General features: G+C 34.7%; 1 protein-coding gene across 12 annotated transcripts in view; it reads right to left on the bottom strand.

Annotated features, from left to right (window-relative positions):
- FIP1L1 (factor interacting with PAPOLA and CPSF1) overlaps positions 1 to 27,780 on the bottom strand; it is a 94,029-nt gene that overhangs the window by 16,170 nt on the left and 50,079 nt on the right. For 6 of the 12 annotated variants that reach the window (XM_036252268.1, XM_036252242.1, XM_036252217.1 and 3 more), the window contains 4 exons: positions 24,738 to 24,894; positions 13,420 to 13,446; positions 11,356 to 11,410; positions 9,893 to 9,948 (listed from right to left, as the gene is read on the bottom strand). In XM_036252268.1, coding sequence (XP_036108161.1) covers positions 9,893 to 9,948; positions 11,356 to 11,410; positions 13,420 to 13,446; positions 24,738 to 24,894 — 295 coding nt within the window. The remainder of the gene's footprint in view (positions 1 to 9,892; positions 9,949 to 11,355; positions 11,411 to 13,419; positions 13,447 to 24,737; positions 24,895 to 27,780) is intronic. The other 6 variants (XM_036252209.1, XM_036252252.1, XM_036252233.1 and 3 more) reach the window with 1 other exon arrangement.

Here is a 27,780-nt window from a genome sequence, read left to right as displayed (position 1 = left end):
AAACATGCAAAGGCATCTGAACAGATGGAAGCTAAATAGCATGTTATTAAACAATGAATGGGTTACCAAGGAGATCAAGGAAGAAATTAAAAACTTCCTGGAAACCAATGAAAATGAACACACAACAACACAAAATCTATGGGATGCAGAAAAAGCAGTTCTGAGAGGGAAGTTCATAGCACTACAGGCCTACCTCAAGAAACAAGAAAAATTTCTAATTGACTGTCTAACCTCACAACTTAAAGCATTAGAAAGCAAACAAAAAGAAAACCCCAGAGCAAGTAGAAGGAAGGAAATAGTAAAGATCAGAGCAGAAATAAATGACATAGACACCAAAAAAACAATTCAAAGGATCAATGAAACAAAGAGCTGGTTTTTAGAAAAGATTAACAAGATTGATGGACCCTTAGCTAGACTCACCAAGAAACAAAGAGAACCCAAATACACAAAACCAGAAATGAAAGAGGAGAAGTAACAACCAACACCACGGAAATACAAAAGATCGTTAACAACTACTATGAACAATTATATGGCAACAAATTCAACAATCTAAGTGAAATGAACAAATTTCTAGAAACACACAGTCTCCCAAAATTGGACAGGGAAGAGATAGAAAACTTGAGCAGACCAATAACAACTAAGGAAATTGAAGACGTAATCAAGACTCTCCCAGCAAACAAAAGCCCAGGCCCAGATGGCTTCACAAGGGAGTTTTACGGAACATTCAAAAAAGAACCGACACCCATTCTCCTCAAACTATTTCAAGAAGAAGGAAGACTTCCAAACTCGTTCTATGAGGCCAGCATAATTCTAATTTCAAAACCAGAAAAAGACACTACAATGAAAGAAAACTACAGGCCAATATCCTTGATGAACCTAGACGCCAAAATTCTGAACAAAACACTGGCAAATCAGATCCAGCAACACATCAAAAAAATCATCCACCATGACCAAGTGGTATTCATTCCAGGGATGCAAGGCTGGTACAATATTCGCAAATCAATAAATGTGATACACCACATAAACAAAATATAGAATAAAAACCACATGATCATATCAATAGACGTTGAAAAAGCATTCAACAAAATCCAGCATCCATTTCTGATAAAAACACTCAGCAATGTGGGAATAGAGGGATCATATCTCGGCATAATAAAGGCCATATATGAAAGACCCACAGCCAACATCATACTCAATGGGCAAAAACTAAAAACATCTCCCTTAAGAACAGGAACAAGACAGGGATGTCCACTTTGGCCACTCTTATTTAACATAGTACTGAAAGTCTTAGCCACAGCAATCAGACAGGAAGAAAAAATAAAAAGGATCCAAATTGGAAAGGAGAAACTGAAACTGTCATTATTTGCAGATATGATATTATATATAGAAAACCCTAAAGACTCCATCAAAAATCTACTAGACTTAATAAATGAATTTGGCAAACTAGCAGGACACAAAATTAATGTCAAGAAATCGACGGCATTCTTATACACCAATGATAAAGTCACAGAAAGAGAAACTGAAAAAACAATGCCATTTACCAGCGTGGCAAAAAAATTAAGTTACCTAGGAATAAACGTAACCAAAGTAGTAAAGGACCTACTTCCAGAAAACTACAGGACATTGAAAAAAATAAAGGAAGATATAAAAAAGTGGAAGCACGTACCTTGTTCATGGATTGGAAGAATTAACATCATTAAAATATCCATATTACCCAAAGCAATCTATAGATTCAATGCAATCCCCATCAAAATACCAACGACATATTTCACAGAACTAGAACAAATACTTCAAAAGTTCATATGGAACCAAAAAAGTCCCTGAATAGCCACAGCAATTTTGAAAAAGAAGGACAAAGGAGGTGGGATCACAATACCAGATATCAGGTTATACTACAAAGTGACTGTAATCAAAACAGCCCGGTACTAGCACAAAAACAGGCATATAGACCAGTGGAACAGAACAGAGAACCCAGAAATGGACCCAAGGCAATATGCTCAATTAATATTTGACAAAGGTGGCAAGAGCATACAGTGGAGTAAAGACAGCCTCTTTAATAAATGGTGTTGGGAAAATTGGACAGCTACATGCAAAAAAATGAAACTAGACCATCAACTTACACCATACACAAAAATAAACTCTAAATGGATAAAAGACTTATATGTGACCCATGAATCCATAAAAATTCTAGAAGAAAATGTAGGCAACAAAATTTCGGACATCATATGCAGCAGAACTTTCACTGATACATCACCTAAGGCAAAAGAAACAAAGGAAAAAATGAACACATGGAACCACATCAAACTAAAAAGCTTCCGCACAGCAAAACAAACAACCATCAAAATGGAAAGGCAATCCACTGTATGGTAGAACATCACTGCCGATGATACATCAGATAAGGGGTTAATTTCCAAAATATATAGAGTGCTCATACAACTCAACAAAAGGAAGACAAAGAACCCAATTAAAAAATGCGGAGAGGAGCTGAATAGACACCTCTCCAAACATGACATACAAATGGCCAAGAGACATATGAAGAATTGCTCAACATCACTAATCATCAGAGAGATGCAAATTAAAACAACAATGAGGTATCACCTAACACCTGTCAGAATGGCTGCCATCAAGAAATCATCAAACAACAAGTGTTGACGAGGGTGTGGAGAAAAGGGGACTCTAGTGCATTGCTGGTGGGAATGCAGACTGGTGCAGCCACTATGGAAAACAATATGGTGCTGCCTCAAAAAATTGAAAATTGAACTTCCATTTGACCCAGTGATCCCACTTCTAGGAATATACCCTAAGAAGCCTGAAACACCAATCAGAAAGAATATATGTACCATGTTCATAGCAGCACTATTTACAATAGCTAAGATCTGGAAACAGCCCAAGTGTCCATCAGTAGACGAATGGATAAAAAAGCAGTGGTACATATACACAATGGAATATTGTGCACTTATAAGAAAGATCTCTTATCCTTTGAGACAACATGGAGGGACCTGGAAAGTATTATCCTAAGTGAAACAAGCCAAGCAGAAAAAGACAAATACCACATGATCTCACTTATATATGAAATATAATGAATATAACAGTCTGAGGAATAGGGTAGATCCAGAAACACAGAAGTAGGGTACAGACTGACAACCCTCAGAAGAGGGGGTGGTGGGGGTGGGAAGAGATAAACCACAGAACTTATATGCATGTATACATAACCAATGGACATTGACAACAAAGCCGAAGATGGGGTGGGGGGGATAGGGAGGAGTGTGTCAATGGGGTAAAAAAGGAGATACATCTGTAACAAAAATAAAATTAAAAAAATATATATATAGAAATTCAGTCATCAGGAATTAAAACTCTTAGTAGAGAGAAAATAAATAAATAAATTATCAAACAAAAGTGACTCGAGAATAAAGAGCCCTGGCCAGTTTAGCTCAGCAGTAAAGCTTTGGACCTCGGACCAATGAGTTGCAGGTTTGATTCCGGCCAAGGGTATGTACCTCGGTTGCTGTCCTTCCCCAGCCCTGGTCTGGGTTTTGCGGGAGGCAACCAGTTGATGTGTCTCTCTCATAAAGATGTTTCTCTCCCTCTCCCTTTCTTAAGAAAAGAATAAAAATAAATTTTATTCATCCTATAACTATTAAAGATATTAAATCAATCGTTTAAATCTTCGCACAAAATCAGATGGCTTTTTATTAACTTATAAGGTATAGACCATTCTAATATTACACAAACTTCCAGAGAACAGGTAAAAAAGATAATTCTCTAACTTATCCCATATGGCTTGTATAACCTCAATACAAAAACCAGTTAAGAAAATCACAGGCCACCCAGCCGGCATGGCTCATTGGTTGAGCATCAACCCATGTACTAAGAGGTCGCCAGTTTTATTCCCAGTCAGGACACATGCCCAAATTGCGGGCCCAATCCCCAGTGGGGGGCATGCAGGAGACAGCCAATCTATGTTCTCTCTCATTGATGTCTCTCTCTCCCTCTCCCTTCCTCTTTCTCTAAAAATCAATAAAGAAAAAAAAGGAAGAAAATCACAGGCCAATCTTATATATTAACTTAGATGTCAAAATCCTTGTTAAGCCCTGGCCAGTTTTGCTCAGTGGTTAAAGCATCGGCCTGTGGTCCAGAGAGACCTGCGTTCGGTTCCCGATAAGGGCATGTACCTCGGTTGCAGTTTGTCCCCAGCCCTGGTTGGGTCATGCGGGTGGCAGCCACTTGATGTGTACCTTTTACGTTGATGTTTCTATCTCTCTCTTCCTCTCTTTCCCTCCTGCTCTATCTGAACAAAAATGAAAAAATGTCCTCGGGTGAAGTTAAAAAAAAAAATCCTAGTTAAATCAGGATTTTTAAAGTAATCATGACCAAATTAGATATATGTCAATAAATAAACAGTGGCTTAATATTAGAAACTTGCCACGTTAATGGATTAGGATTAGTATGATCATCTCAGAAAGCATTTGGTAATAATATCAATATAAGTTAAAAGACTTGACAAACTAGAAAAAATTTTCCTTAATCTGAAGTAGGTCTTTCTATAAAAAACCTAACAGTAAAGTAGTAAAAATTATAAAAGCATTAAAAAAAGGAAAGGTATAAGACAAGAACTCCACTTTCAATACTTCATTGTATGGAAGCCTTAGAACAGTAAAGCAAAAAAGGGGGGTGGGTGGACAAAATCACTACCTGTAGATATTATTGCCTGAACAGACTTGACAAGTTATAGTGAGAATTCAACACGTAACTGGCTCCACCATCAATATATATACAATGATCAATATATGTATCTTTATTTATTTATGTATATTTCTGTATTTATATAGAGGTATACATAAATAAAACAAAAACCAATTCTGTTTCTAAATATAAGCAAACATAAACAGAACACAGAGTTCAAATGAATATACCATTTACAACAAAAACATTAGGTGTCTATGACTAAAGCTAACTAAAAATATGCAAGTATATGGAGATAATTATAGGCCCTTAATTGAAACATTAAAAAATCTCCTTAAATGAAGAGTGAGTCCTTGTTCATAGATGAAATCATGTTGTAAGGCATGAATGTCACAGCATCAACTGAAGTCCAATACTATGGTGTAAGAGCAAGGACTCTAGAGCCAGGCTATGTGGTTTCAAATCATGACTCTGCCACTTATTGTGTGATATTGGGTAATTACTTAATCTGGCTCTTCTTCAATTTCTTTGTCCACAAAATAAAAATACTAACAGTATGCCTACTTTATAAGGCTGTCAGGATTACGTGAGTTAACAGGGTTTGTCATATAATAAGCATAATATAAATGCCAGTTATTAATCACAATCTCAACAGTTTTTTACAGAACTTATAAAGTTGATTCTAAAATGGATATGTAAGAGCAATGCCTCAAGAATACTTCTGAAGCTGAGTAAGGTACATTCTGCTGAACCAGATTGCAGATTTACTATAAAATTTATATGTAAGATAGTATGGCATTATTAGCACAAGGACAGTAGTTAAATCAACTAAACGTATAGTCTAGAAAGCAGAGAAAAATATTCATGCATACATGGAAACTCAATACATGAATGGAAATGACACTGCAGATCCCTCAGGAAGAATAAAATATTCAACAAATTATACCTGACAATTATACCTTTACTCTGCACCCCATTAAAATGTGGTATGACTTTACATAGTTGAAGTATATGTTGGTAATTTTAATATATTTGCCACAGGAACATTCTCCTTTGAATGGCTTTAGTATTGTAATTATCTCTAGAATACACAATATTTACACAGTCATAATAATGAAATAAGGTTTATTGTTCAGCTGTTAGAAATAAAAAACTTGCCAGGGCACAGATAATTTTGATTGCAGTACAGAATATATATGTTATAAGTAGGAGTATAGCTGACCAAAGTTGGGAGGTAGAAGGGGAGGAAGAGGTGAAGGTTTAGAAAGATGTACAGTAATTGTGATCAATGATATAAAAAAAAAAGGGCAAGTAAATAAAAAAAAGAGAGAAACAAAAATACTGTTATAATTTCCCTGGTAGGGAAAAAGAATAGAGCTAGTAATTGAACAAAATATACATTTATCATAGTAGAATGATAACACGTGATATCTGAAGTTATATAAATCAAGAAATAGGATGATAAGCCTATGTAGAAATGCCATGCAGACCATCAGAACTAAAAATCATTAAAAATGCTTACATTCTTCCATATTCCTGCAAAAAAATTAAACTAGGTCTTATTTTATAAGCACAATCTTAACATTAAAAATGCATCAAGAAAAATAAGTATTTCCTTCCATAATTAGTAGTATTTAAGGATGAATCACAAAATTCTAAAATAAATAAAATAAAGGTAAAAAAGAATTATAAAAAAGAGAAAGTTGTATTTACCATCTTCATTCCAAGGCTTTGTTTGACTAAGCTGAAACTAACTTTCCTCTATTTAATTCTTGCAATATGTTTTTTAATTGCTATTACTTAAAAAGTCCTTTTTATTAAAAAAAAAAAAAAGGTCTCAGAGAATAGTTGGGAGTGGTCAACAGTGAGCAGAAAATGCTCCCTTTTGAGATTAAAATTTTGCATATATTACTTTGAGAAAAAGTTAAATGCTTAACGAGCATTTTTTAAAAATGAAATCGTTGCCTTGGCCGGTTTGGCTCAGCGGTTAGCGCATCGGCCTGCGGTCCAGAGAGAACTGGCTTGGGTTCCTGTTAAGGGCGCGTACCTCGGTTGCCATTTGTCCCCAGCCCTGGTTGGTCGTGCGGGTGGCAGCCACTCAATGTGTCCCTTTCACGAAGATGTTTCTCTCTCTCTTTCTTCCTCTCTCTCCCTCCCACTCTATCTGAACAAAAAATAGAAAAATGTCCTCGGGTGAGGATAAAAACAAAACAAAACAAAACAAAACAAAACAAAAATGAAATCGTCCACAAGGAAACTATGTATGTAATCTCAAAAATTAAGTCCTATTCTTTCTGATATGAGCTATTCCTCATGTTTATCTGTATTGAAATACACAAGGAATTTAACCACAAAGCACAAAATGACAAGTGATATAAAAGAGGTAAACATTTTAATTAATTTAATAAGTACTGCTTATCAATTATATATTACAGGCACTTTGCTCAGCACTTTGTATTCAAACTTTAGATTTAGTTAACTTATTCAAAGTTACTAAGATAAGATGGACCCAGGACCCAAACCTAGGCTGTCTAACTACAGGGCCTATCTTGAACAATTATGTTACACTGCCTAACAGTGTAGAAAAGGAAGGGAATTTGGAGCTTGTTGGAGATGGTGGGGACAATTATAAATAAAATAGCTAGTATTTGAGTGTTTATTAAATGGCAGAACTAAGGCACTTTAATGTATTCTCACTGAACTTCACCTTATAAGAAAAATTGTGCTCTCCATTTAATGGCTGAAAATCTACAAAAGTCACATAAATAATGAGAGGGTGAAGCAAGATTCCAACCCAATGAGTATGACTTCCTGGAAACCCAGAATAAAAAATCTAAAAAAGGTGGTATAATCTATGAAACAAGTCAGTCGACAGAAAGACTACTTTTTGATGTGGATGAATGGCACATGTGGCTTTCAACAAGGTGGGTCTGAAGGACAGTAAAACCTTCTGATAAAGATACCCAGAAGGTATAACTGTAAGTATATGACTGATACTTATAGCTAATATATCACCAAGACTTAGAAATTCTACTGTATAAAACACCTTTGAACTATTCAATTTCCTCCATCCCCAATGGTCCTACCTAAAAACAGGACACCATAATTTCTTCCCATGGATTATAGTTGTATACCACTTAACAACAGAGATAGGTTCTGAGAAATATATTATTAGGCAATTTCCTTGTTGTGCAAACATCAGTCTATACTTACACAAACTAGATGGTATAACCTACAACACACCTAGGCTATTGGAATAGCCTATTGCTCCTATGCTACAAGCCTGTACAGCATGTTACTATACAAAACAACACAAGATTAAATCAAGCACAACAGAAAATGTAACAATTAAGAGATGCAGTAAACACTAGGTGTGTGAGGCTGCTACTGGCATAACATGGCATACTGTTTTATAGAAAATTTTTTTAATAACTAGAAAGACCACACTGTAAAAATGATAAAAAGTATAGTATATTAAATAAACCAGTAACATAGTATTTTATTACCAAATACCATGTACTATACATAACTGTATGTACTATAATTTTATATGACTGGCAGCGCAGTGGGTGTACTTGCACCAGCATCACCATAAACCCATGAGTAATGCATTAAAAAATGGCTACAAAGTGACTAGGTGATGGGAATTTTTAGCTCCATTATAATCTTATGGGATCAGTCATATATGTGGGTCCAGTCAATCACTGCCAGAAGTATCATTATGCAGCACATGACTATACTCCAATAGCTTCTTCTTCTCCCAATTAAGTAGGCATCTCAGCCATTTCCACCTTTTTACCACCCACAATTCCTCACAGTAGGTAGCCAAAATGAAACTTTTATAATGTAAATCTTGCAATTTTATGACTCACCATAATACTAACCTGTTCCTCAGAGCCCTCTGAATCAGGCTGAAACTATATAGCATGACTACAAGGCATGATCTCTTCTCATCTTCAGGCATTCATCATGCATTTTTTACACTTCAGCCACACCATACTTCTTTCAGTTCATAGAAAGCCTACCACATTCTCACCATCATGTCTTTGCACATGTTTTGAACTCCAAGTCACACCATCTATAGCTCCACCCCTTTGGAGCATGTATCTATGCTCTTCTATTACCTGGCTATTTCCTCACTAGTCTATAAATTTGATAAGGACAAACATATCTATGTCTAGTTTACTGCATCTCTAAAACCTAGCACAATGCACAGCACTTTTCAGATAAAGGAATAAATGACTAAGGGTTCTAAGCAGAAAGTGGAATCAGAAGTCCTTGGAATGGATAAAGTTGTCAAGAGTAAACATGATAGCCCTGACCAGTTTTGCTCAGCACTTGGAGCGTCAGCGCTGGACCTAAGGGTCTCGGGGTTTGATTCCCGCTCAAGGGCATGTAGCTGGGTTGCAGGTTCTATCCCAGGGCCATTTGGGAGACAATCAATCAATGTGTCTCTCTCACATCGATGTTTCTCTCCCCTCCACCCCATCTAAAAATCAATGGAAAAATATCCTTGGGTGAGAATTAACAACAACAACAAAAAAGTGAACATGATAGAGGACCTAGACAAATGATCCAGAAGAAAACATAAACCACTGATGGCAAAGTATCAGAATAAGGTTAGTTGGATACTATGGGTCAAAAAAACAGAAAGATTATGGACAATGAAAACAGACATTTGGTGACAAATCCTAAATCCTTTCAGGAAAAAAATGGTTATAAATAACCATATATTAATTTTTAAAAGTACAGTTGATAAAGGAATAAAAATTATTCTGTTAAGTAACCTTACATATATATAAGACCTAGTTACTGCATTAGTTAATTTTTTTTTTTTTTATCCTCACCCGAGGACATTTTTCCATTTTTTTTTGTTCAGGTAGAGTGGGAGGGAGAGAGAGGAACAGAGAGAGAGAGAGAAACATCAATGTGAAAGGAACACATCGAGTGGCTGCCACCCGCACAACCAACCAGGGCCGGGGACAAACTGCAGCCGAGGTACGCGCCCTTAGCGGGAACCGAACCCGGGTCTCTCAGGACCACAGGCCGATGCTCTAACCGCTGAGCCAAACCGGCCAGGGCAGTTAATATTTTTTAATAGTTCTGTAAGATAGTATTTTAAACCATGAAAGTATGTTTTTATTGCTATAAAAATATTTAAGTCCTTTACTGATTCAAATTAAATCTGATTACTAAAAATACTTACCATTACCATATGGAAAAGCACGTGCAGAACGACTATCATAACCAGAGGAATGTCCACTGTTGAAGAAAAATGTATTTTTATGTGTTGCAAATAAGTCCTAAATTTTAATAGTTTGGTACAAAACATAAAGGCAGAATTATGACTTCTTTAATCACAATAAAATAGTAAGTTTTAATTCTGTAATTTAATTTTTTTAATACTAAAAACACAGGCTTTTTAACCTCCAAGAATATTAAACCTAACACCCAGTTTTAAACAAAAATATAACTTGCTAGTACTATTTAACACAAATAATTCAATGAATTCATCTTAACTCACAAGATAACAGAAACTTTGAGGCTAACAGTATTTAAAACTTAGTTAAAATTCATTCTTTAAAAAAATTGGTCTCAATGGCTATAAATCAGAAATTCAGTCCCACTGACAGAATCAACAAATAATACTTTTAACATCTTGATTGACAAAACAAATCTATGTTTAAGAAGGCCTTAATAAAATTAAATCCTATGTCTTCACAAGTCACACTTCACTGAGTTTTATCATTTTCTTTGAAAATTATATGCATGGTTTGATGCTACTGATATAATACGGTTCTCAGAATTTTTCTTTTTATATCATTTAAATCACTTTTTCAGAAATACACTACTTTTATAAAGTTTATTTGTCACTTAAGCAGAAATAATTATAGCTACAATTTATTTGTGATTTCTATCTATTAAGAATTATGCTGATACTTTATATTCGCTAGCTATTTTAATCTTTGCAATTCTATCAACCCCATTTGGTAAAAAAAAAACAAACAACTAAGTCTCAAAGAGTAGTTATGAACTTTGCCGAGCAACACAAAGCTGGTAAATTATGAAGGCAAAATCTGAACCAGGTCTTTGTGGTTCCAAAGCTGATGCTGTTACACACCATATTTTGCCGTCCATGAGGTAAATACTCTTTAGTACAGCTTTCCAACTAACAAAAGCCATAAATGCAGAGTATAAAAATAAGGATATTCCCATGCAAATCCTCCACTGTGGAAGTTGAGTTGCAGCAGGGTAGCAAGGAATAAGGCAGCTTTTCTTTACTGTGGTCCCTAATAATAGTTGTTCTTACCTAATCTTAAAACAGACATGCATTATTAATGATTACCAGTCATCTGTTTGTATTCCCCACAAAATTGACTATAGCCAATTTTTTTTAAATCGATTTAGGAGTTTCTTTAATCAGTGTGTCATAAATTAAAGAAAGATATTTCAAAATACTAGCATTTAGCTTTTTTGTGTTTTGTTATTGGGCTATATAGGTCCAACATCTTATATAAAAGTAACTAATATAGATCTAGACTTATTAAATAAAAGGCAGATACTGCTGTTTATAAAATTAAATATTTGAAAATATTACCAAATTATATATATGATTCTTCTGTTAAAAGTCTATCGATAAAAAAAATTACAGTATACACAACGATTTACCTTTCTATTGTTGGTATAAGAGATGGAGGTGGAGCACCTGGTGGAGGAGGAAAACCTGAAACATTCAATCATAAGAAAATAAAAGTTAAGAGAATGTTCATTTAATGGCAAGAATGAAACACAGTTGCTGCACATCACTAAATATTTCTGGGGACATAACATGCGTCTCTATGTTATAATGAACAGAAAAAAATGGAGCTTAAACTTCTAAACAGATTTTGGAGTAATAAAATTTTAAATGAACATTCTGGTCTAATACACAGAGCACAAACTGGGAGTCAGGACACCCGGTCTTATTTTCAGCACCACACACAGCCCATTTTGTGAGTATGAGAAAGTTAATCTCAATGCCTTACCTTTTCCTTATATAAAACAGTAGTGTTGCCACCAGATATGTTATACTTGAAATATTTTCGAAGAAAAGCAAATAAAATAACATTTACATCTTTCAAAAAATATTTTGAGTTTTAGATGCATAGAAATTTCCTTAAAATGTATAATTTATAAATAAAATCTTACCAGTAGATATAATAAATGCTTAAGGCTGAGAATATCCATCACAAAATGTTTTAATAGCACAACCCTAAAAAACTATTTTACAAAGAAAGGCACATAATGTAGTTTCACATTAGTTTGGAAAGAAAATAATTTGCATCTTTATATCATGAGATGTGTATTTTCAATAATTTACAATCCCTAAATGAAATACCATGGAATGTGGCTAACATGGACCTTAACAGTTAACCTACTCTATGCTTTCAAATTCAGATAGGCAAAAAAAATCCCAAACAAAGACTTCAAGATTCCACAACTTACGAGAGCAATTCCTTCCTAGTTTTAACAACTCTATTAGGAAATCCACTAAATAATATTATTTAAATTTCTCACACTGCAACACATATGCTATCCTGAAAGAAGACAAGAAACAACCGATTGTTATATTCCCTAACACCTTCTACACATTAAAAACATTTCCACTAGGCCTCATTTTTAATATTCTATGTTAAAATGAATCCCAGTTCTCATAAGCCTTCTCAAAAGTCCAATTAAATCAGTTTTGGCCCTTTTTCAAGTTGTTTCAAATTCACCATGTTTGTCTTCACTGTATCTAGTTTTAGGATTTATAAATCCTCTACTGAACATCTTAGCAGTGTACAGTTTAGCAATTACCACATTAGTCCTTAGAGTCCACAATCCTATTTTATACAGTCTTACAATCACATTTCTTTTTAAACTAAAAAGACATCAATGATTCCTTTATAACTTTTCCTGGTAAGTCTTTTTCAGCCACATTTGTAGTTAATCAATGACTACCTCACATGTAAATACGTATACTCACCTATACTATCTAAACTCCACTGTTTCTGTTTATCAAGGTCATTTTGATTTTAGACCCACCCTTCCAAGCACTATCACTTCTCATTCTCCTTATGCTCCAAGGCTTTTAATTCTGAACTGAGTTAACACACTTGCTATCACATTTGCATCACACTACCAAAAACACCCCTAAAAAATGTAAAAAAATAAATAAATAAAACTGGGCCACATATAAACTATTGATCATACCATTATAACAACGAACAATTTAATCCCAACTTAGAGAACAACCATCTATCCAGTTATCAATCTACCTAATAGTGTGGTTTACAACATATATTCTCATAATAGCGAGTTATGCCAACCAGGTAAAAAATCAGAAACTATAATAAAGTCAAGATAAATTATCTTTCTTGCCTCTTGCAGTCACTTAATCATATAAAAAAATTCCTTGGTATTTTTATAAAATTTTATTTTTTATCCTATACTCAGTTTTCTTCAACAAATTGATATGGTGAGAATTTTATCAGAATCTCTATTTCTACAGAAATGGGTAAGACAGGTATAGGAAAACTAATTATCTTAGTCAAAACTGGAATGAAGCAAAGGCAGAGCTGAAAATAGGACCTTGAAATCCCAATAGCCTGTTCCATATTCTAACTGTATCAACACTGTCCCTCCTGTAACTATAGGCTTGAAATTTCATGTTTATTAACAATGATGGAGAAAACATGGAAAAAGTTTTACCTGGAGGTGGTACAGTTATTGGAATACCTAAAAAACAAGTGATGAAATTTAATATAGTAATTGGATTTTATAATGTTATGTATTTATGCCATCACCAAAAAAAACAAAAAAAAAAAACCTTTGAAATAAAACCCCTCGCCTCATTATCCTGGCTTATTCACTCAAGAGAAGCATTCTGTTTTCTTGCAAAGGACCAACAATTCAAGTATAACATCTGACTTCCTGATGAAAACCCAGTCTAACAACTTGATAACAGGTTTCCCCCACAAGTTGTAATCACAAACAAAGTTAACGACACCAGTTAAAAAAAGAGCACACTTGTGCATACACAAATATCAAACTCTATGAAAATAACACTAAGTTTGATAATCAACATCTGATCTTCTTATTTTAACATTTTAATAGGGAAATTGATCCACGGGCTCTTTAATAGTGTAGACACTGCAAGGTAACTCTGAAGATGATGGATAGTCATTTAGTAAAGCTTTTTGAGACATTCAAGTGTTGATTTGGTTTTACTGTTGTTGACAGGAGTGGGGAAAAGTTATTATTTCCCTTGATTTGTAGAAGTAGAGAAAGGGGGTATAGCCAATTCATATATATACATCCATAGGGCACATTAAAATAAAGGTAGACAATTTACTTCTATAGCAGTCAGAAAATACTAATTTGAGTGACTCTCACTCATTTGCACACATTATAAACTTTAAGAAATATTCAACTATGTATAAACATTCTCGGTTTACACTGGTCAAATGTGCCCTTAAATCTTAATGTAAAATTTATGTGGCATGCACACTGTAACTACTTTTTATTTGAAGAAAAATGACATTACTAAGTAGGAAAACCAAAAAATTATATCATAAAAATGTTATATCATTAACTTTAACAACACCAAAATGGTTTACTAAATCCTATCTTAAGAACTGTATCAAAATTAGTCCAAAGAGGAAAAAATAATCTAATTCGTTAATTAAATGCATGGGAACAAACAATGAAAACAGAATCACTTGAAAATGTTTTCTTATCAATGGAAAATCTGCTTATAATTTATTAAAAAAATTTTCTCTGTAGGTTTTACCAGAATAGGAGGTTTATATAAAAAGATCGTAAGGAAGCAAGTAGTCTTAAAATGGAGAATGAAGCACTTGATTTAACCACCATGAAATAAAAGGATATGATAAACTTACAAAACCAAAGACTGAAAAAGATATGTAAAAGCAGCCATCATCTTTCAAAAATCATTAAGCCTCCATAAATCTACTTAAACTGATCTACACTTCATGGAAATTCTCACCCATCCTGTGGTTATCTTGCGGCTTTCTAAATTACTAAGCTAAAAGAATCCAGCAAACAATACAAGCCGCAGAATCCCAGACATCTACCTAGGTGAAGAAAGTAAGAAAGGCAGAACATATTCAATGTTCTTAATATTCACTATTACCTGATTTTCTTTAGAACAGTATAGGTTTTTTTCCTAGCACCATCAAACTTCACTACAACCTAGTTTTTACATTTAAACGCCTATTTTCTTAGGTGTATAAGATAAAGAACTATACCAAAATCAGCAACCCATTCAGTAATCCTAATAACTTTACCTAAATGAACACATGAGCAGCATGTAACATTTCAGATAATGCTCACATTCAGTACAGCTTACTAAAATGTGAATTTATGCAAAATAACTAAGAAATTACTAGTCAGCTCTCTCAAAATTTAGTTCTTAAAAACATTTAAGTTGTCAAATGTTCACAAAACAGTGGTAAAAGACATAACCAAATTGTTAACTATAATCTGCTTTTAATTTGAATCTTACTACAGTAGTATCATAGGACAGATTTTTTTAAAAATCACCTGGAAGAAATTAAGAACACAAAGAAAAATCATTCTATCTATATAGATGCCTTTCCAATTAGTATCTACACATCAAAAGTTAGCATGACAACTAGAAAGGGATCTTTTTGTGAGACTTCTATTCCACCTCAGATATTTCAATGCAAATCTTTATTGGTGAATGTTCACTGAAACTTAACTATAAACTTGATTTAAACACTATACAATCAATTCTTTGACAATTTTCAAAATGCAACTAAGAAAAGTTTAATATGTAATGTAATGTTAGGCCAACATAATTCTCATCTATAAATCACTATTTAGCATTTGACTTTTGTTAACAAAAGAGAAATAGCGTAAGGAAAAGAAAAAATTCATCTAACAAAATCCCTATTCTTACTCAATAATCCCACCTTCCTGGCCAACATATGTGCTGCCTAGCCAACAGACCTGATACAAAAGGAAAGTACGGTGTTTCTTTTCCGTATCCTTTATCTGTAAAATGAGTAGGAAAAAAAATGTTTATTTTCCTGGAAAGCCTTATGTAACAGTAGTAAAAAGTAAAATTTCGAATATTGGCCAAAAGCTTTTAGAAAAGTAACGTTCTTTTTTTTTTATCCTCCCCCAAGGACATTTTTCCATTTTTTGTACAGATAGAGTGGGAGGGAGAGAGAGGAAGAGAGAGAGAAACATCGATGTGAAAGGGACACATCGAGTGGCTGCCACCTGCACGACCAACCAGGGCCGGGGACAAACTGCAACCGAGGTACATGCCCCCAGCGGGAACCGAACCCAGGTCTCTCTGGACCGCAGGTGGACGCTCTAACCACTGAGCCAAACCTGCCAGGGTTAATGTTCAAGTTCTAACAGAACTGAATAGAGTAGTAGTTTTGGAACTTCAGCAACCATCCCACCTGGAGAGTTTGTTAAAACACAGACTACTGGGTCCTTCACCTAGAATTTGATTCAGTAAGTCTGGAGTGGGGCCAGAGAATCTGCATCCCTAACTAGGGGAGATGATGATGTTGCTGACCAAAGACCATACTTTGAGAATCACTGGATTCGATTCTAAACTTATCTTTTGCACTGCTGAACACCTCAATATTCAATACAGACAAAATAAATCCCATTCGAAATGTATGAAACAAATAAAGCCTATGACACTTTGAAGTAAAATAGTACAGCTATATGACAGCCTATACTATCTAGTATCCTCAAAAGAAACAGGAGGGAATTTAATTTTGCCAGTATATAATGCATACTTTTAAATGTCAAATGTGGGAGGAGTAGGGGGACCTGAAATCCTATTTGAGGGACTGAAAAAACTGAAGCAAAGAAACAGAAAGGCAGCATACCTACAAAACATCCTATCAAAAAGAATTTTTTTTTTTTTTTTATCCTCACCCGAGGATATTTTTCCATTTTTTGTACAGATAGAGTGGGAGGGAGAGAGAGTAAGGGAGAGAGAGTAAGGGAGAGAGAGAAACATCGACGTGAAGGGACACATCGAGTGGCTGCCACCCGCACGACCAACCAGGGCCAGGGACAAACTGCAACCGAAGTACGTGCCCTTAGCGGGAACCGAACCCGGGTCTCTCCGGACTGCAGGCCGACGCTCTAACCGCTGAGCAAAACTGGCCAGGGCTCAAAAAGAATTTTTAAAATTCTCACAAAATTAAGAGGTTCCACCTTTAACAACAAAATTCTGTATAGCAAAAATAATGGGATGTCACTTCCATGACTACGTTTTAAAAGACAGTGACTTCCATTTTGCTGGTATCCTCTATTATCTTCTCAGTAGTCATACTTTGATGAAACAAGCTGCCATACTGGAGAGAAAGTAAATCTTTTCAACAAAGAGGTGAGTGAGCTTGGAAATGATAATCCTTTCTTCAAGCCTATCAGATGACCATCTCAAAGTCTGTAAGAGATCTTGAAGAGAGGACCCAGCTAAGCTGCCCCTACATTCCTAACACACACAAAACTGTTCAATAATAAATATATTGTTGTTTTAAGTCACTACGTTCTGAAGTAATTTATTATGCAGCAATAGCTAACCAATACATATATAAAGTGCCTATCATTTCTCTATTAAGTTAAAAAAAAATACATGGCAGAATTATGTGATAGGTTCTCACTGGTTAACTTCCAAATTTCTAGTTCCTAGATCTCACTGATAAGTTTCAAATTTCAACAGCACTATTATGTTACGAATAAATAAGCCTGATCACTTTCCTTAAGTCTCAATGATTTCTATTTCAGTCATCAAGCTCATACGTAAGTTCTACACAAAAAAATTGAACACAAAAAGTCAAGATTTATAAAATCATTACCTTCCACCACATGGTTTTTTCTATATACCAGTATTCTTAAAATTATATACACGCATATATCACCTACCATTTACTCTTTTTTAAAAAAGCATAGGATATAGAATACTGTAAAACTATTTTTTAATAATTAAGGTAAAAGAATTAATTATAAAATGCAAATAGAAGTAATTTTTTTAATGTGTTAAAAGATGCTACGGTCACAAAATTTAAAGCAACCAAGTTACCAGAATACTTCATACCTAAGACGTAAAGAAGGTGATTTATGTTAACTATAAATGAAATGAACTATTTTATCCTTATTAGGACCTCTCTCTCTTTTTTTTGTTGATCCTCATGCAAGGATATTTTTCTATTTATCTTTAGGTAGAGTGGGAGGCAGAAAGAGAGAGAGAGAAACATCAAAGTGAGACAGATATATCAACTGGCTGCCTCCCACATGACCCCCACCAGGTCTGGGGATGAACCACAATCGAGGTACTTGCCCTTGACCAGAATCGAACCCTTGACTCATTGGTTCGCAGGCCAACACTCTAACCGCTAAGCCAAACCGGCCAGGGCCTTATCAGGTTCTCTTCATCCTCTAGTTTATAAAATAATCTACAGGCTACAGAAAATTAAAATTCTGTTAAACAAAAACATCTCTGAAAGAAAGCAATATTTTTACCAAAAAACACTTGTAGAGGAATTGATCTCTATGATTGGAAGAGTCACACAAATGGCAAATATTAAATTATAGCAAATATTAAATTATACAAAATGCAGCAGTATCTGTTATTAAAAATAAAGCTATTATAAAGGGAACATCCACGGGCAAAGAAGACATTCAAAAATCAACATCCTAAAAAATTCACCATTCAGAAGAACCTTTTAATTAAACTTACATTTAAGTTAATTTTTAATTGTGCCAGAATATAATACTTATTACAGATAATTAGCATTAGTCCCTAGATTCAGTTTATTAAAAACACAATGACTATTCAGTTTCTTTAACATAGAAAAATAAAACAGAAGCGAAAATTAGTAAAGCTCTCAAAAACTTCAAGAAATTCTTTTGCCAAGGTACTTTTGTAAAACACATTTTAGAAATGCTTACGTTTTTGGCAAATAGCAACAGTTAATAAGCAAATTTGCTGTAAGACCAAAAAACTTCATGGAACTATAATATTTGCTTAATAAATGTTATATTCATGAAATAGCTTATCAATTAAAGGGACAAAATTATACTTCCTCAAAGGTGCTAATAATATTAATCCAGCCCTGGCCGGTTTGGCTCAGCAGTTAGAGAGTCAGCCTGCAAACCAATGAGGTGCAGGTTTGATGCTGGTCAAGGGCACATACCTCCTCGGTAGTGGTTCTTTCTTGGCCCTAATCAGAGTGGGGCCGTGTAGGAGGCAACCAGCCGATGTGTCCCTCTCATGTCAATGTTTCTTTCTCTTTCTCCCTTTCTCTCCCCCTCCCACTCTGTCTGAAGATAAATAGAAAAATATCCTCAGGTGAGGAGTAAATTAATTAACTAATTATTAAAAATGCCCGGCTGGCGTGGCTCAGTAGTTGAGCATTGACCCATGCACCAAGAGGTCGCCAGTTTGATTCCCAGTAAGGGCACATGCCCAGGTTGTGGGCCCAGTTCCCAGTGGGGGGCATGCAGGAAGCAGCTGATCAATGTCCTCACTCATCCATGTTTCTATCTCTCTCTCCCTCTCTCTCTAAAAATCAAAAAAATAAAAAAATATTCATCCCATATAGGCCAATCTTCTGCCAAAGCAGCAGTTCTCAAAGTGCCACCTAGAGATTTCTAAGGGTCCCTAAGTCACTTCTAAGAATTTGCAAGGTCAAAACTACTTTCATAAAAATACTACAATGGCATTTGCCATTTTCACCCTCATTTGCAGAAACAATCAGGAGAATCTAGTTTTCTATTAAGCTACATAGTAGAGATCACAAAAGTGTAAAACAAGGCCACTATTTGCACTCTTTTGTTGTTCTGGAAAAATAGTTATTTTTCAAGAAAATGTATTCTTAATGTTAATACGGAATAGGTGTATTATGAGCATTTTAAAAAATAAGTATTTTAAATATAATATTTTAATTTCTCAGTTAATATCTAATACAAAAAATAGATAACACACATAAATAAAAGCTCTTTAAGATCTGCAGCAAGCCAGGCTGGTGTGGCTCAGCGGAATGAGCATCATCCCATGGACAGAGAGGTACCAGTTCGATTCCGGGTAAGGGCACATGCCTGGGATGTGGGCTCTATCCCCAGTAGGGGGGTGTGCAGGAGGCAACTGATCGATGTTCCTCTCTCACATCGATGTTTCTATCCCTCTCTCCTTTCCTCTCTAAAAAAAAAAAAAATCAATAAAAGCATATTTTTAAAAAACAAAAAGACCTGCAGTAATTTTTAAGAATGTAAAGGAATGTGTGACCAAAAGGATTGAGAGCCACTGTGCTGGAACCAGACTGCTAACAGAAAATAACCTCAAGACATGGTAGGCCTTGGAGGAAATACAGAAGACTCAGATGTAAGCTGCTTTTCTTCTAAACCTCATGTATCATTGCTAACCCAAGATAAAGATATTTATTTAGGGAATAAACAAAATTTTCAAGTTCATATACTTTATAGTACTAAACGAGTAGTAAGACACTGACATACTTGACAATCTTTTAGGAAGAAATCTAATTCCTTCTAAAATGCAGAAGTTTATACATTTTGAAATCTAGATAAACAGTTAAACCTTACATCCAACTTTAAGAGCAAGGATGACTTGTATGTGGTCTAGACTAGTTGGGCTACATCTCAGTAAAGCAAAGAGCCTTCTTCGAGGTAGAATTCTATTCCTGAGCTAGATTTCAGTTGTTCCCAAGACATACAAAACCACAGTCACATGAGTCTCAATACTGATTATAACAAGAAATGAGTTAAATTGAGTATGCCTTCTGTCAATAAACTCCATTATAAAAAAAAATGAATATATGACACACTAAAGTAAATGAACATTTAAAAGCCTAAATTAAGACTACCATGAAATGTAATATAGGTTAAACATAATTTTTAAAACTTTGTTTACAATCATTATTTTATTTTAAAAACAAAGTAAGTCAGAAACAAATAAATACTGAATGATTCCACTTATACAAAGTACCTAGAATAGGCAAATTCATAGAGAAAGAAATAGCGGCTACGTGGGGCTGGCATAAGTAGGAAGAGATAATTGTTTAATAAGTACATAGTTTTAGTTATAGATGATGAAAAAGTTTTAGGTATGGATCTCGTAATGGTTACACAACATTGTGAATATATTTAATGTCAACAAATTATACATTTACAAAATGGTTAGAATCATACTTTGTTATGTATATTTTATCACAATTTAAAAAAATCAACTACTCTATACCATCAATCTTTCCAATTTTACATATTTTCTTCTAATAAACAAGTATTTCAAAACTAGTTTATTCAGTAAACAGACTTCTTAACACAAATCTGGCAAATAGCAATACCTGAGTTAACTGGATTTTTAAAATTCTGATTCCTGCTCTTTACAAACTCCCTAACTTCCTTACCCAAAGATACACACACACACACACACACACACACACACACACGCACGCACTTCAACATCGAGGAAATACTTAAAAAGAAAAAAAAAAGCTTTTAAGACATGTTATTGGAGTGAATATAGCCTTCTTGACACAGGTAATGATTCACTTCAACATTGTTAATAAAATAGGCTTTCAAGCAAAACTGCCTGGATTAGAATTCTGGTTCTGCTAGTTTTCTAGCTATTACACAACTTGAGCCCCAGAGTTTCCTCATCTGTAAAATTAGAATATCTACTTCAGATGCTGTCAAGAATAAAACTGAGTTAATACAAAAAGTGTGCTCAGAACAATGTTTTCAATAGTAAGCATTCAATAAATATTAGGTATTACCTGTATTATTACTCAGAAAAAGCATGCAATTATACTAATATAATAGATCTGGTTCACTAGAAAATGAAAATATATTTTCCAAAACTTAATGAAGACCTTGAATAATCAGTATTTGTTTTAAGCTGCTAGTATGGCAACAAGAAACCAAGTCAAATGTTTTTCCATTTAAAAATTCCAGAAGTCTCAACATTAACTTAAGACCACACATCCCTTAAATGTTTATTCTGCTCTCCAATACAAAAACTCCTTTGCTTCTCATACTAATCTGTTGTGGCCAGAAATAATTTGTTCTCCCTGATACTAAGTTCTCATGTACGTTTGTAGATGTGTGTTTTAACTATCTGACAGTGAATGTCCCTTGAATGAGCATTGTCTATCACATCTCATCACTGCTAAGGAGTAACTACCTACTTATGCTATGAAACAACTACAGAACTGACTACACATTTTATCATCCAAAACAGGGCATTTCTGAGTAAATAATAATTATACAAGGACCAAAGGTATAAAGTAGGACTGTTCTAGGCAAATCTGGATACATGGTCATCCTATTCATAAAAAAAACTGGCAACACTCCAAAATATGGGCTTAATATATAATTACTTATTTGTTCTATCATATTTAGGACTATAGTGTTAAAAACATATGCATTTGAAAACTAATATTAAGAAAGGCAAAATTAAAACATGTTTAAATTAATTCTCAAAAGATTTTTTTCCTTTTAGTATTTCTTAGCAAAGCACAAAGAAAACCTAAGGTTTCTCCTAGAAAAATGGAGTCTACTTATTAAGGCAATACTTACAAAAAGACTCATGAGCCACAGAGCTTTCTTTCATTAGTTGTGCATGATTCTTAAGGTGATATAAATTACAGCAAACTCAACAGAACATACTGTAATCATGTGGTTCTTTGGTAAATAAGTTAAAATGTGGCTTTAATCAAGACCTACATTCAGCTGGTTTATAACTATACAGCCATAGTGTTGTTTAAAGCCCATCCTGATTGATAAGTGCCTGGGTGACTGTACCAACTGTCAATCTGAAAATCCCTGTGCTACAAGTACATAAATATGTTTCTAACTCAATTAGCTAATATATTTAGAGAATGTCAAAAATACAAAAGACATCTGTGATTGGCACTGTGGGGAAACATCATATTCTCTCCAACAGATCATAATCTAGTAAAAATGAGAAGTATTTTAGTTAGCTTCAATTTACAAATATTTGTTTAATATGAACTGGTATCTTCCCCACTTCAATCCAGCAAATATACCAGTTAGGTATTGCTTATACTAGCATTCAAATTCGTCTGAATCTGTATTCCTTAAATGTTGATAGGACAGCATGGAAGTGTAATGTAAAAATAAGCATCAAAGGAAATCTGGATAGGTATTTAAAATATGAAGAGCATGTACTTGAAAATTAATATTAAATACATAGTTTATACAACAGAGAAATGTTATAGAATAATGCCACAGATAATGTAAACATTATTAAAAATTTGTTTTCCATAGAAACAAGAGATATGGCCAAAAAAATGGGAGTCATTTATCATTATGAAAAAACCTACTTCCAGATAATGCCAGTGCCTATCAGCAATATCTTATAGAGCTACTAAATATTCTTATACCAACAAGGTATTCATTTTTTCATCATCAAAATACTTAATCACCACTCTCACCTTAATAAATAGCTAGTGTTGAACTACATTAAATGGTAGTCATCTGGGGATATACTATTTAGCTAGTAAATAAGAAAATCCTTTTAAATCACTTTTAGTACCTAGTAAAGTTTAAATAAGATTAAAAGGCAATCTAGCAAAAGGACTATTGCCATAAATATTAATCATCTTTTGGTCTCATTAAAACTAATATGTTCAAAATTAATGATTTCTACATTTAATCTTTTTCAAAAGGCAAAGAAATAATTTATGAATCATTAAGTCATTACTTTCCCTATTTAGTTAATTCTCACCATATTAAAGACACAAGAATCGTGGGTCCAATCACAACTTCTCGCTTGTGTTTCAGAACAAAAATTCTTGTTGGCAAAAAAGAATTAACTGAACTTTAGAAATAATGTTGCCTGAAGTAAGCACCTCTAACCTTATCTAGTCAGTCGTCGTCGTCTATTTTTAAGACAAGATTCTCTATAGCCAGTCATTTTCATAATAATTTTTAAATCCTTTTGAAGGTAGAGTGACAATAGAAGGAAATCAAAGGTGTTGTGGCTGTATGGCCGATGTGATAACTGATGTTTAGAGGCCAAGGATTACTATGGGAAAGGACTATTCAGACTCTTTATTTGCCTGTATACTCTGATCATATCTGCCACCTTAAAACAAAGCTCTCTTGTAAATGTGAAGTGAATGAGTGGTCATGGCTTTTAAATATAAATTGACATATATTATAACCCTAACATATATTACACATTCTGATTAGGACAATAGCTAATTTTTATCATTTACTATAGGTATTCTACCTAGAAAAAAGGTAATTATTATCTCAATTAACCTTGTTAATTTCATTATAAACTGGTTAAGGAGGATAAATATTAAAAGCTAACTGGAAATTAAATAAAGGCCACTGGATGAAAGATTGAAAGTATAAAATTTGGAGATTATTTGTAATTTTTTCCTACTGCCACTAATCTAATTTTAATAAATAATCAAAAGTGGCTACATATAAGACAAAAATTTACATTAATTTTCTCTCATTTAAAAGAAGTAAATACAAGGTACCTAGCATCCAGAAGTAGTCTCCTAAAAGGAAACCAGTATACGAAGACGACAACCAGTCAGATTTTTATTTCAAAAAATATCTTCATGGGATTTACCTTATTTTTTTTACCTACTCCAATTCTAAAAGTATCTTTAAAAGTTTTTTCAAAACAAGTTAACATGGTTTATAATTCAATATGGACTTACATAATTAGCAACTTTAGTCTGGGGACTATGATTGGATCATAATGTTAGGATCTGTACATTCTTCTCTGTTTTAGCATACTGTCTCTTTGCTATGCTGCAACTGCAAGACATGTTTATATATGTTTCAATGTAAATCTACTAAAGACAAACAATTTCATATCTATTATTTTTAATGCAATGGAATCAATGAAAATGTTATTCTCAAATATATATTTTAATTGTTAAATTCAAAATAAAAGAAACATTCATGGGAATTTCTTTTCAAAACCAAATGTATTGAGTACTATTTACCTGGTGGTGGAATCAGAGGTGGAGCAGTGCTGACAGTTGGAGGAGGTGGAAGAAATGGAGGTGGTGGAAGGTGGGTGGGAGGAGCTCCAGGAGGGAAAAATGGAGGTGGTTTGCTAAAATTGTTGTCAACTTCAGTAGCAGATCTTTCAGAAAGGACCTAAAATTAGAGTATCATTTATTTTAAAAAATGAATAAATGCTCTTATCTGTGATTACACTAAGTAAATTTCATTTAATCTAAGAATCAAAGTAAAATGTGTTTTTGTATGTTAATCTTCACCAAGGATATTTTTTCCATTGATTTTTAGAGAGTGGGAGGGAGAGAGGAAGAGGGAAAGAGGAAGAGAGAGTAAGGAAAGGGGAGGTAGAGGAGGGCACGGAGGAATAGAGAGAGAGACACGTCAATGTGAGAGAGAGAGAAAGACATTGATTGGTTGCCTCCTGAATGTACCCCACCAGGAAATCGGGATCAGGGCCAGGGATCTAACCTGCAAGCCAGGTAGTGCCTTTGACCAGAAATCGAGCCTGTGACCCTTTGGTGCTTGGGGTGACAATCCAACCACTGAGCCATGCTAGCCAGGGCTCAAAAAGTACATGTTTTATTCACATAAAATATATTTTGAGGAGGCGAGACTAATTTTCTGTGTGATGTGTGTAGATATACACAGAGGCCCTCACACACATATTTAAAGCCTAGGAAAAACAACTGAATCATTACAAAAAATTCTTAATATGAAATAATTGTCCAGTTGGTGTGGCTCAGTGGTTGAGCATCGACCCATGCACCAAGAGGTCGCCAGTTCATTTCCCAGTCAGGGTATATGCCCAGATTGTGGCCCCAATCCCCAGTGGGGGGCATGCAGGAGGCGGCCAATCAATGTTCTGTCATGGATATTTCTCTCTCTCTCTCTCTCTCTCTCTCTCTCTCTCCCCCTTCCTCTCTCTCTGTAATATCAATAAAGAAAAAAAATTTTTTTAAATAAAAATAACTGATAAAAAAACATTCTAAACAAGAGACAATTAAGCACTTTATAAATATAGTGTAATAAGTATTATCTTTGTTACCCAACCAAAATTAAGGTATTCAAATTAAAGTAGTGTAATCATAGTCCCAGACATTCGCATTAAGAAATTAGTGTGGCAGGAGAACTAGACATTCATTATAACAGGGCCTGTCATCACTAGGTTGCAAAGTAAGAGACGCAAAAGCATGCATCAAGAGGGTGCAACCTGGCCCTGGCTGGTTTGGCTCAGCAGTTACAGCATCAGCCTACGAACCGGAGAGTCCTGGGTTCGGTTCCCGCTAGGGGCATGTGCCTTAGTTGCAATTTGTCTCCGGCTCCGGCTGGGGTTGTGTGGATGGCAGCCACGTGATGTGTCTCTCTCACATTGTTATTTCTCTCTCTCTCTTTTCCCTCTCCTTCCCACTCTATCTGAAGATGAACACAAAAGTGTCCTCGGGTGAGGATAAAAAGAAGAAAAAAAAAAGAGTGCAGCCTGGCCAGTGTGGCTCAGTGGTTGAGCACTGACCCATGCACCAAGAGGTCGCGGGTTCAATTCCCAGTCAGGGCATATGCCCAGGTTGTGGGTCCAGTCCCCAGTGGGGGTTGTGCAGAAGGCTTCCAATCAATGTTCTCTCTCATCAATGTTTCTATCTCTCTCTCCTTCTCCCTTCCCCTCTCTCTCAAATCAATAAGGGGGGGGGGGGTACAAGAGGCACTTTTTCCTGTGACTCTTGTAACTTTAAGAACAAAGGTGTATACTTGAAAAGTAAAAGCGTTTACAAAATACTGACCTGTGTGAACAGGTAAGGGGCAGGCACCAAATCTATAGGAGACTGGCACTGAGAAATGTGGATTTTTGACAAGTTCCCTAAGAAATCTTGATGTGCAAACATGTTTAGGAAACAGCAGAAAAAGGCAATATAATGTTGTATACATTTACCTTTTACTTCTCAAATCCTTACTAGCTAAAGCATATCATTTCAACGTATAATCCTTCCTTTCAGTAACTTTTCCTACATTTATGTAATTTTTGTAAGGCAGATGCTAATAAGTTATTTTTTAATGAAGAGAACAGATTTAAGAAATGACAGCATTTTGATGGAAGAGGACAATTCATTTTAGAAATGATTTTACCTTTAAAGATGTTTTACATGATTTATTTATTAAAAGTAATAAAAATAAAAAACAGACTCATAGATATAGAGAACAAACTGACAGCTATCAGAGGGGAGGCCGTTGGGGGTCTGGGTTTAAACGGTGAAGGGATTTAAAAAAAATCATTCATAGACACAGACATCAGTATGGTGATTACCAGAGGGAAGGTGGGGTGTGGGGGGGCAAAAAGAGGGCAAAGGAGGGATAAATGATAATGAAAGGAGACTTGGGATGGTGAACACACAATACAATATACAGATTATGTATTATAGAATTGTACACCTGAACCCTATATAATTTTATTAACCATGTCACCAATAAATTCAATAAAAAAACAAACAAAACAAAATAAGTAATTTAAAAAAAGTGTAGTTAATGACCTGATCAGTTTGGCTCAGCAGTTAAGAGTGTCGGCCATGGATGTAGGGGTCATGGGTTTGATTCCTGTTCAAGGGCACAGAACTGAGTTGTAGGTTCATCCCTGGCCCCAGTGGGGGTTGTGTGGGAGGCAACCAATTGATGTGTCTCTCATACATCAATGTTTCTGCCCCCCCGCCCCCATCTCCCTCCTTCCTACTCTATCTAAAATATCAATGGAAAAATATCCTCGGGTAAAGATTAACAACAACAAAAAAGTGTGGTCAAGCTAACAGCTAGCAGTTTCAGTTGCTAAAGTTCTAACTTGAATTATCCCAGTTACTAATAACTCATTCCCTTTCATTCTTTCACTCTAAAACAAAGGGCTGGTAAATTTGTTTTCCCAGAGAAAAGCCACATTAAATAAATGATGATAGCCCTGGCCAGTGTGGCTAAGTGGTTAGAGTGTTGGTCTGTGCACGGAAAGGTCTTGGCTTCAGTACCCCATCAAGGACAAGTACCTGGGTT

Source organism: Molossus molossus, unplaced genomic scaffold (assembly GCF_014108415.1).
Source record: "Molossus molossus isolate mMolMol1 unplaced genomic scaffold, mMolMol1.p scaffold_m16_p_1, whole genome shotgun sequence".
In the NCBI taxonomy this organism is placed as follows: Eukaryota; Metazoa; Chordata; class Mammalia; order Chiroptera; family Molossidae; genus Molossus; species Molossus molossus.
The sequence above is the reverse complement of the archived record's forward strand: the minus strand, read 5'-3'. Positions and strand labels throughout refer to the sequence as shown.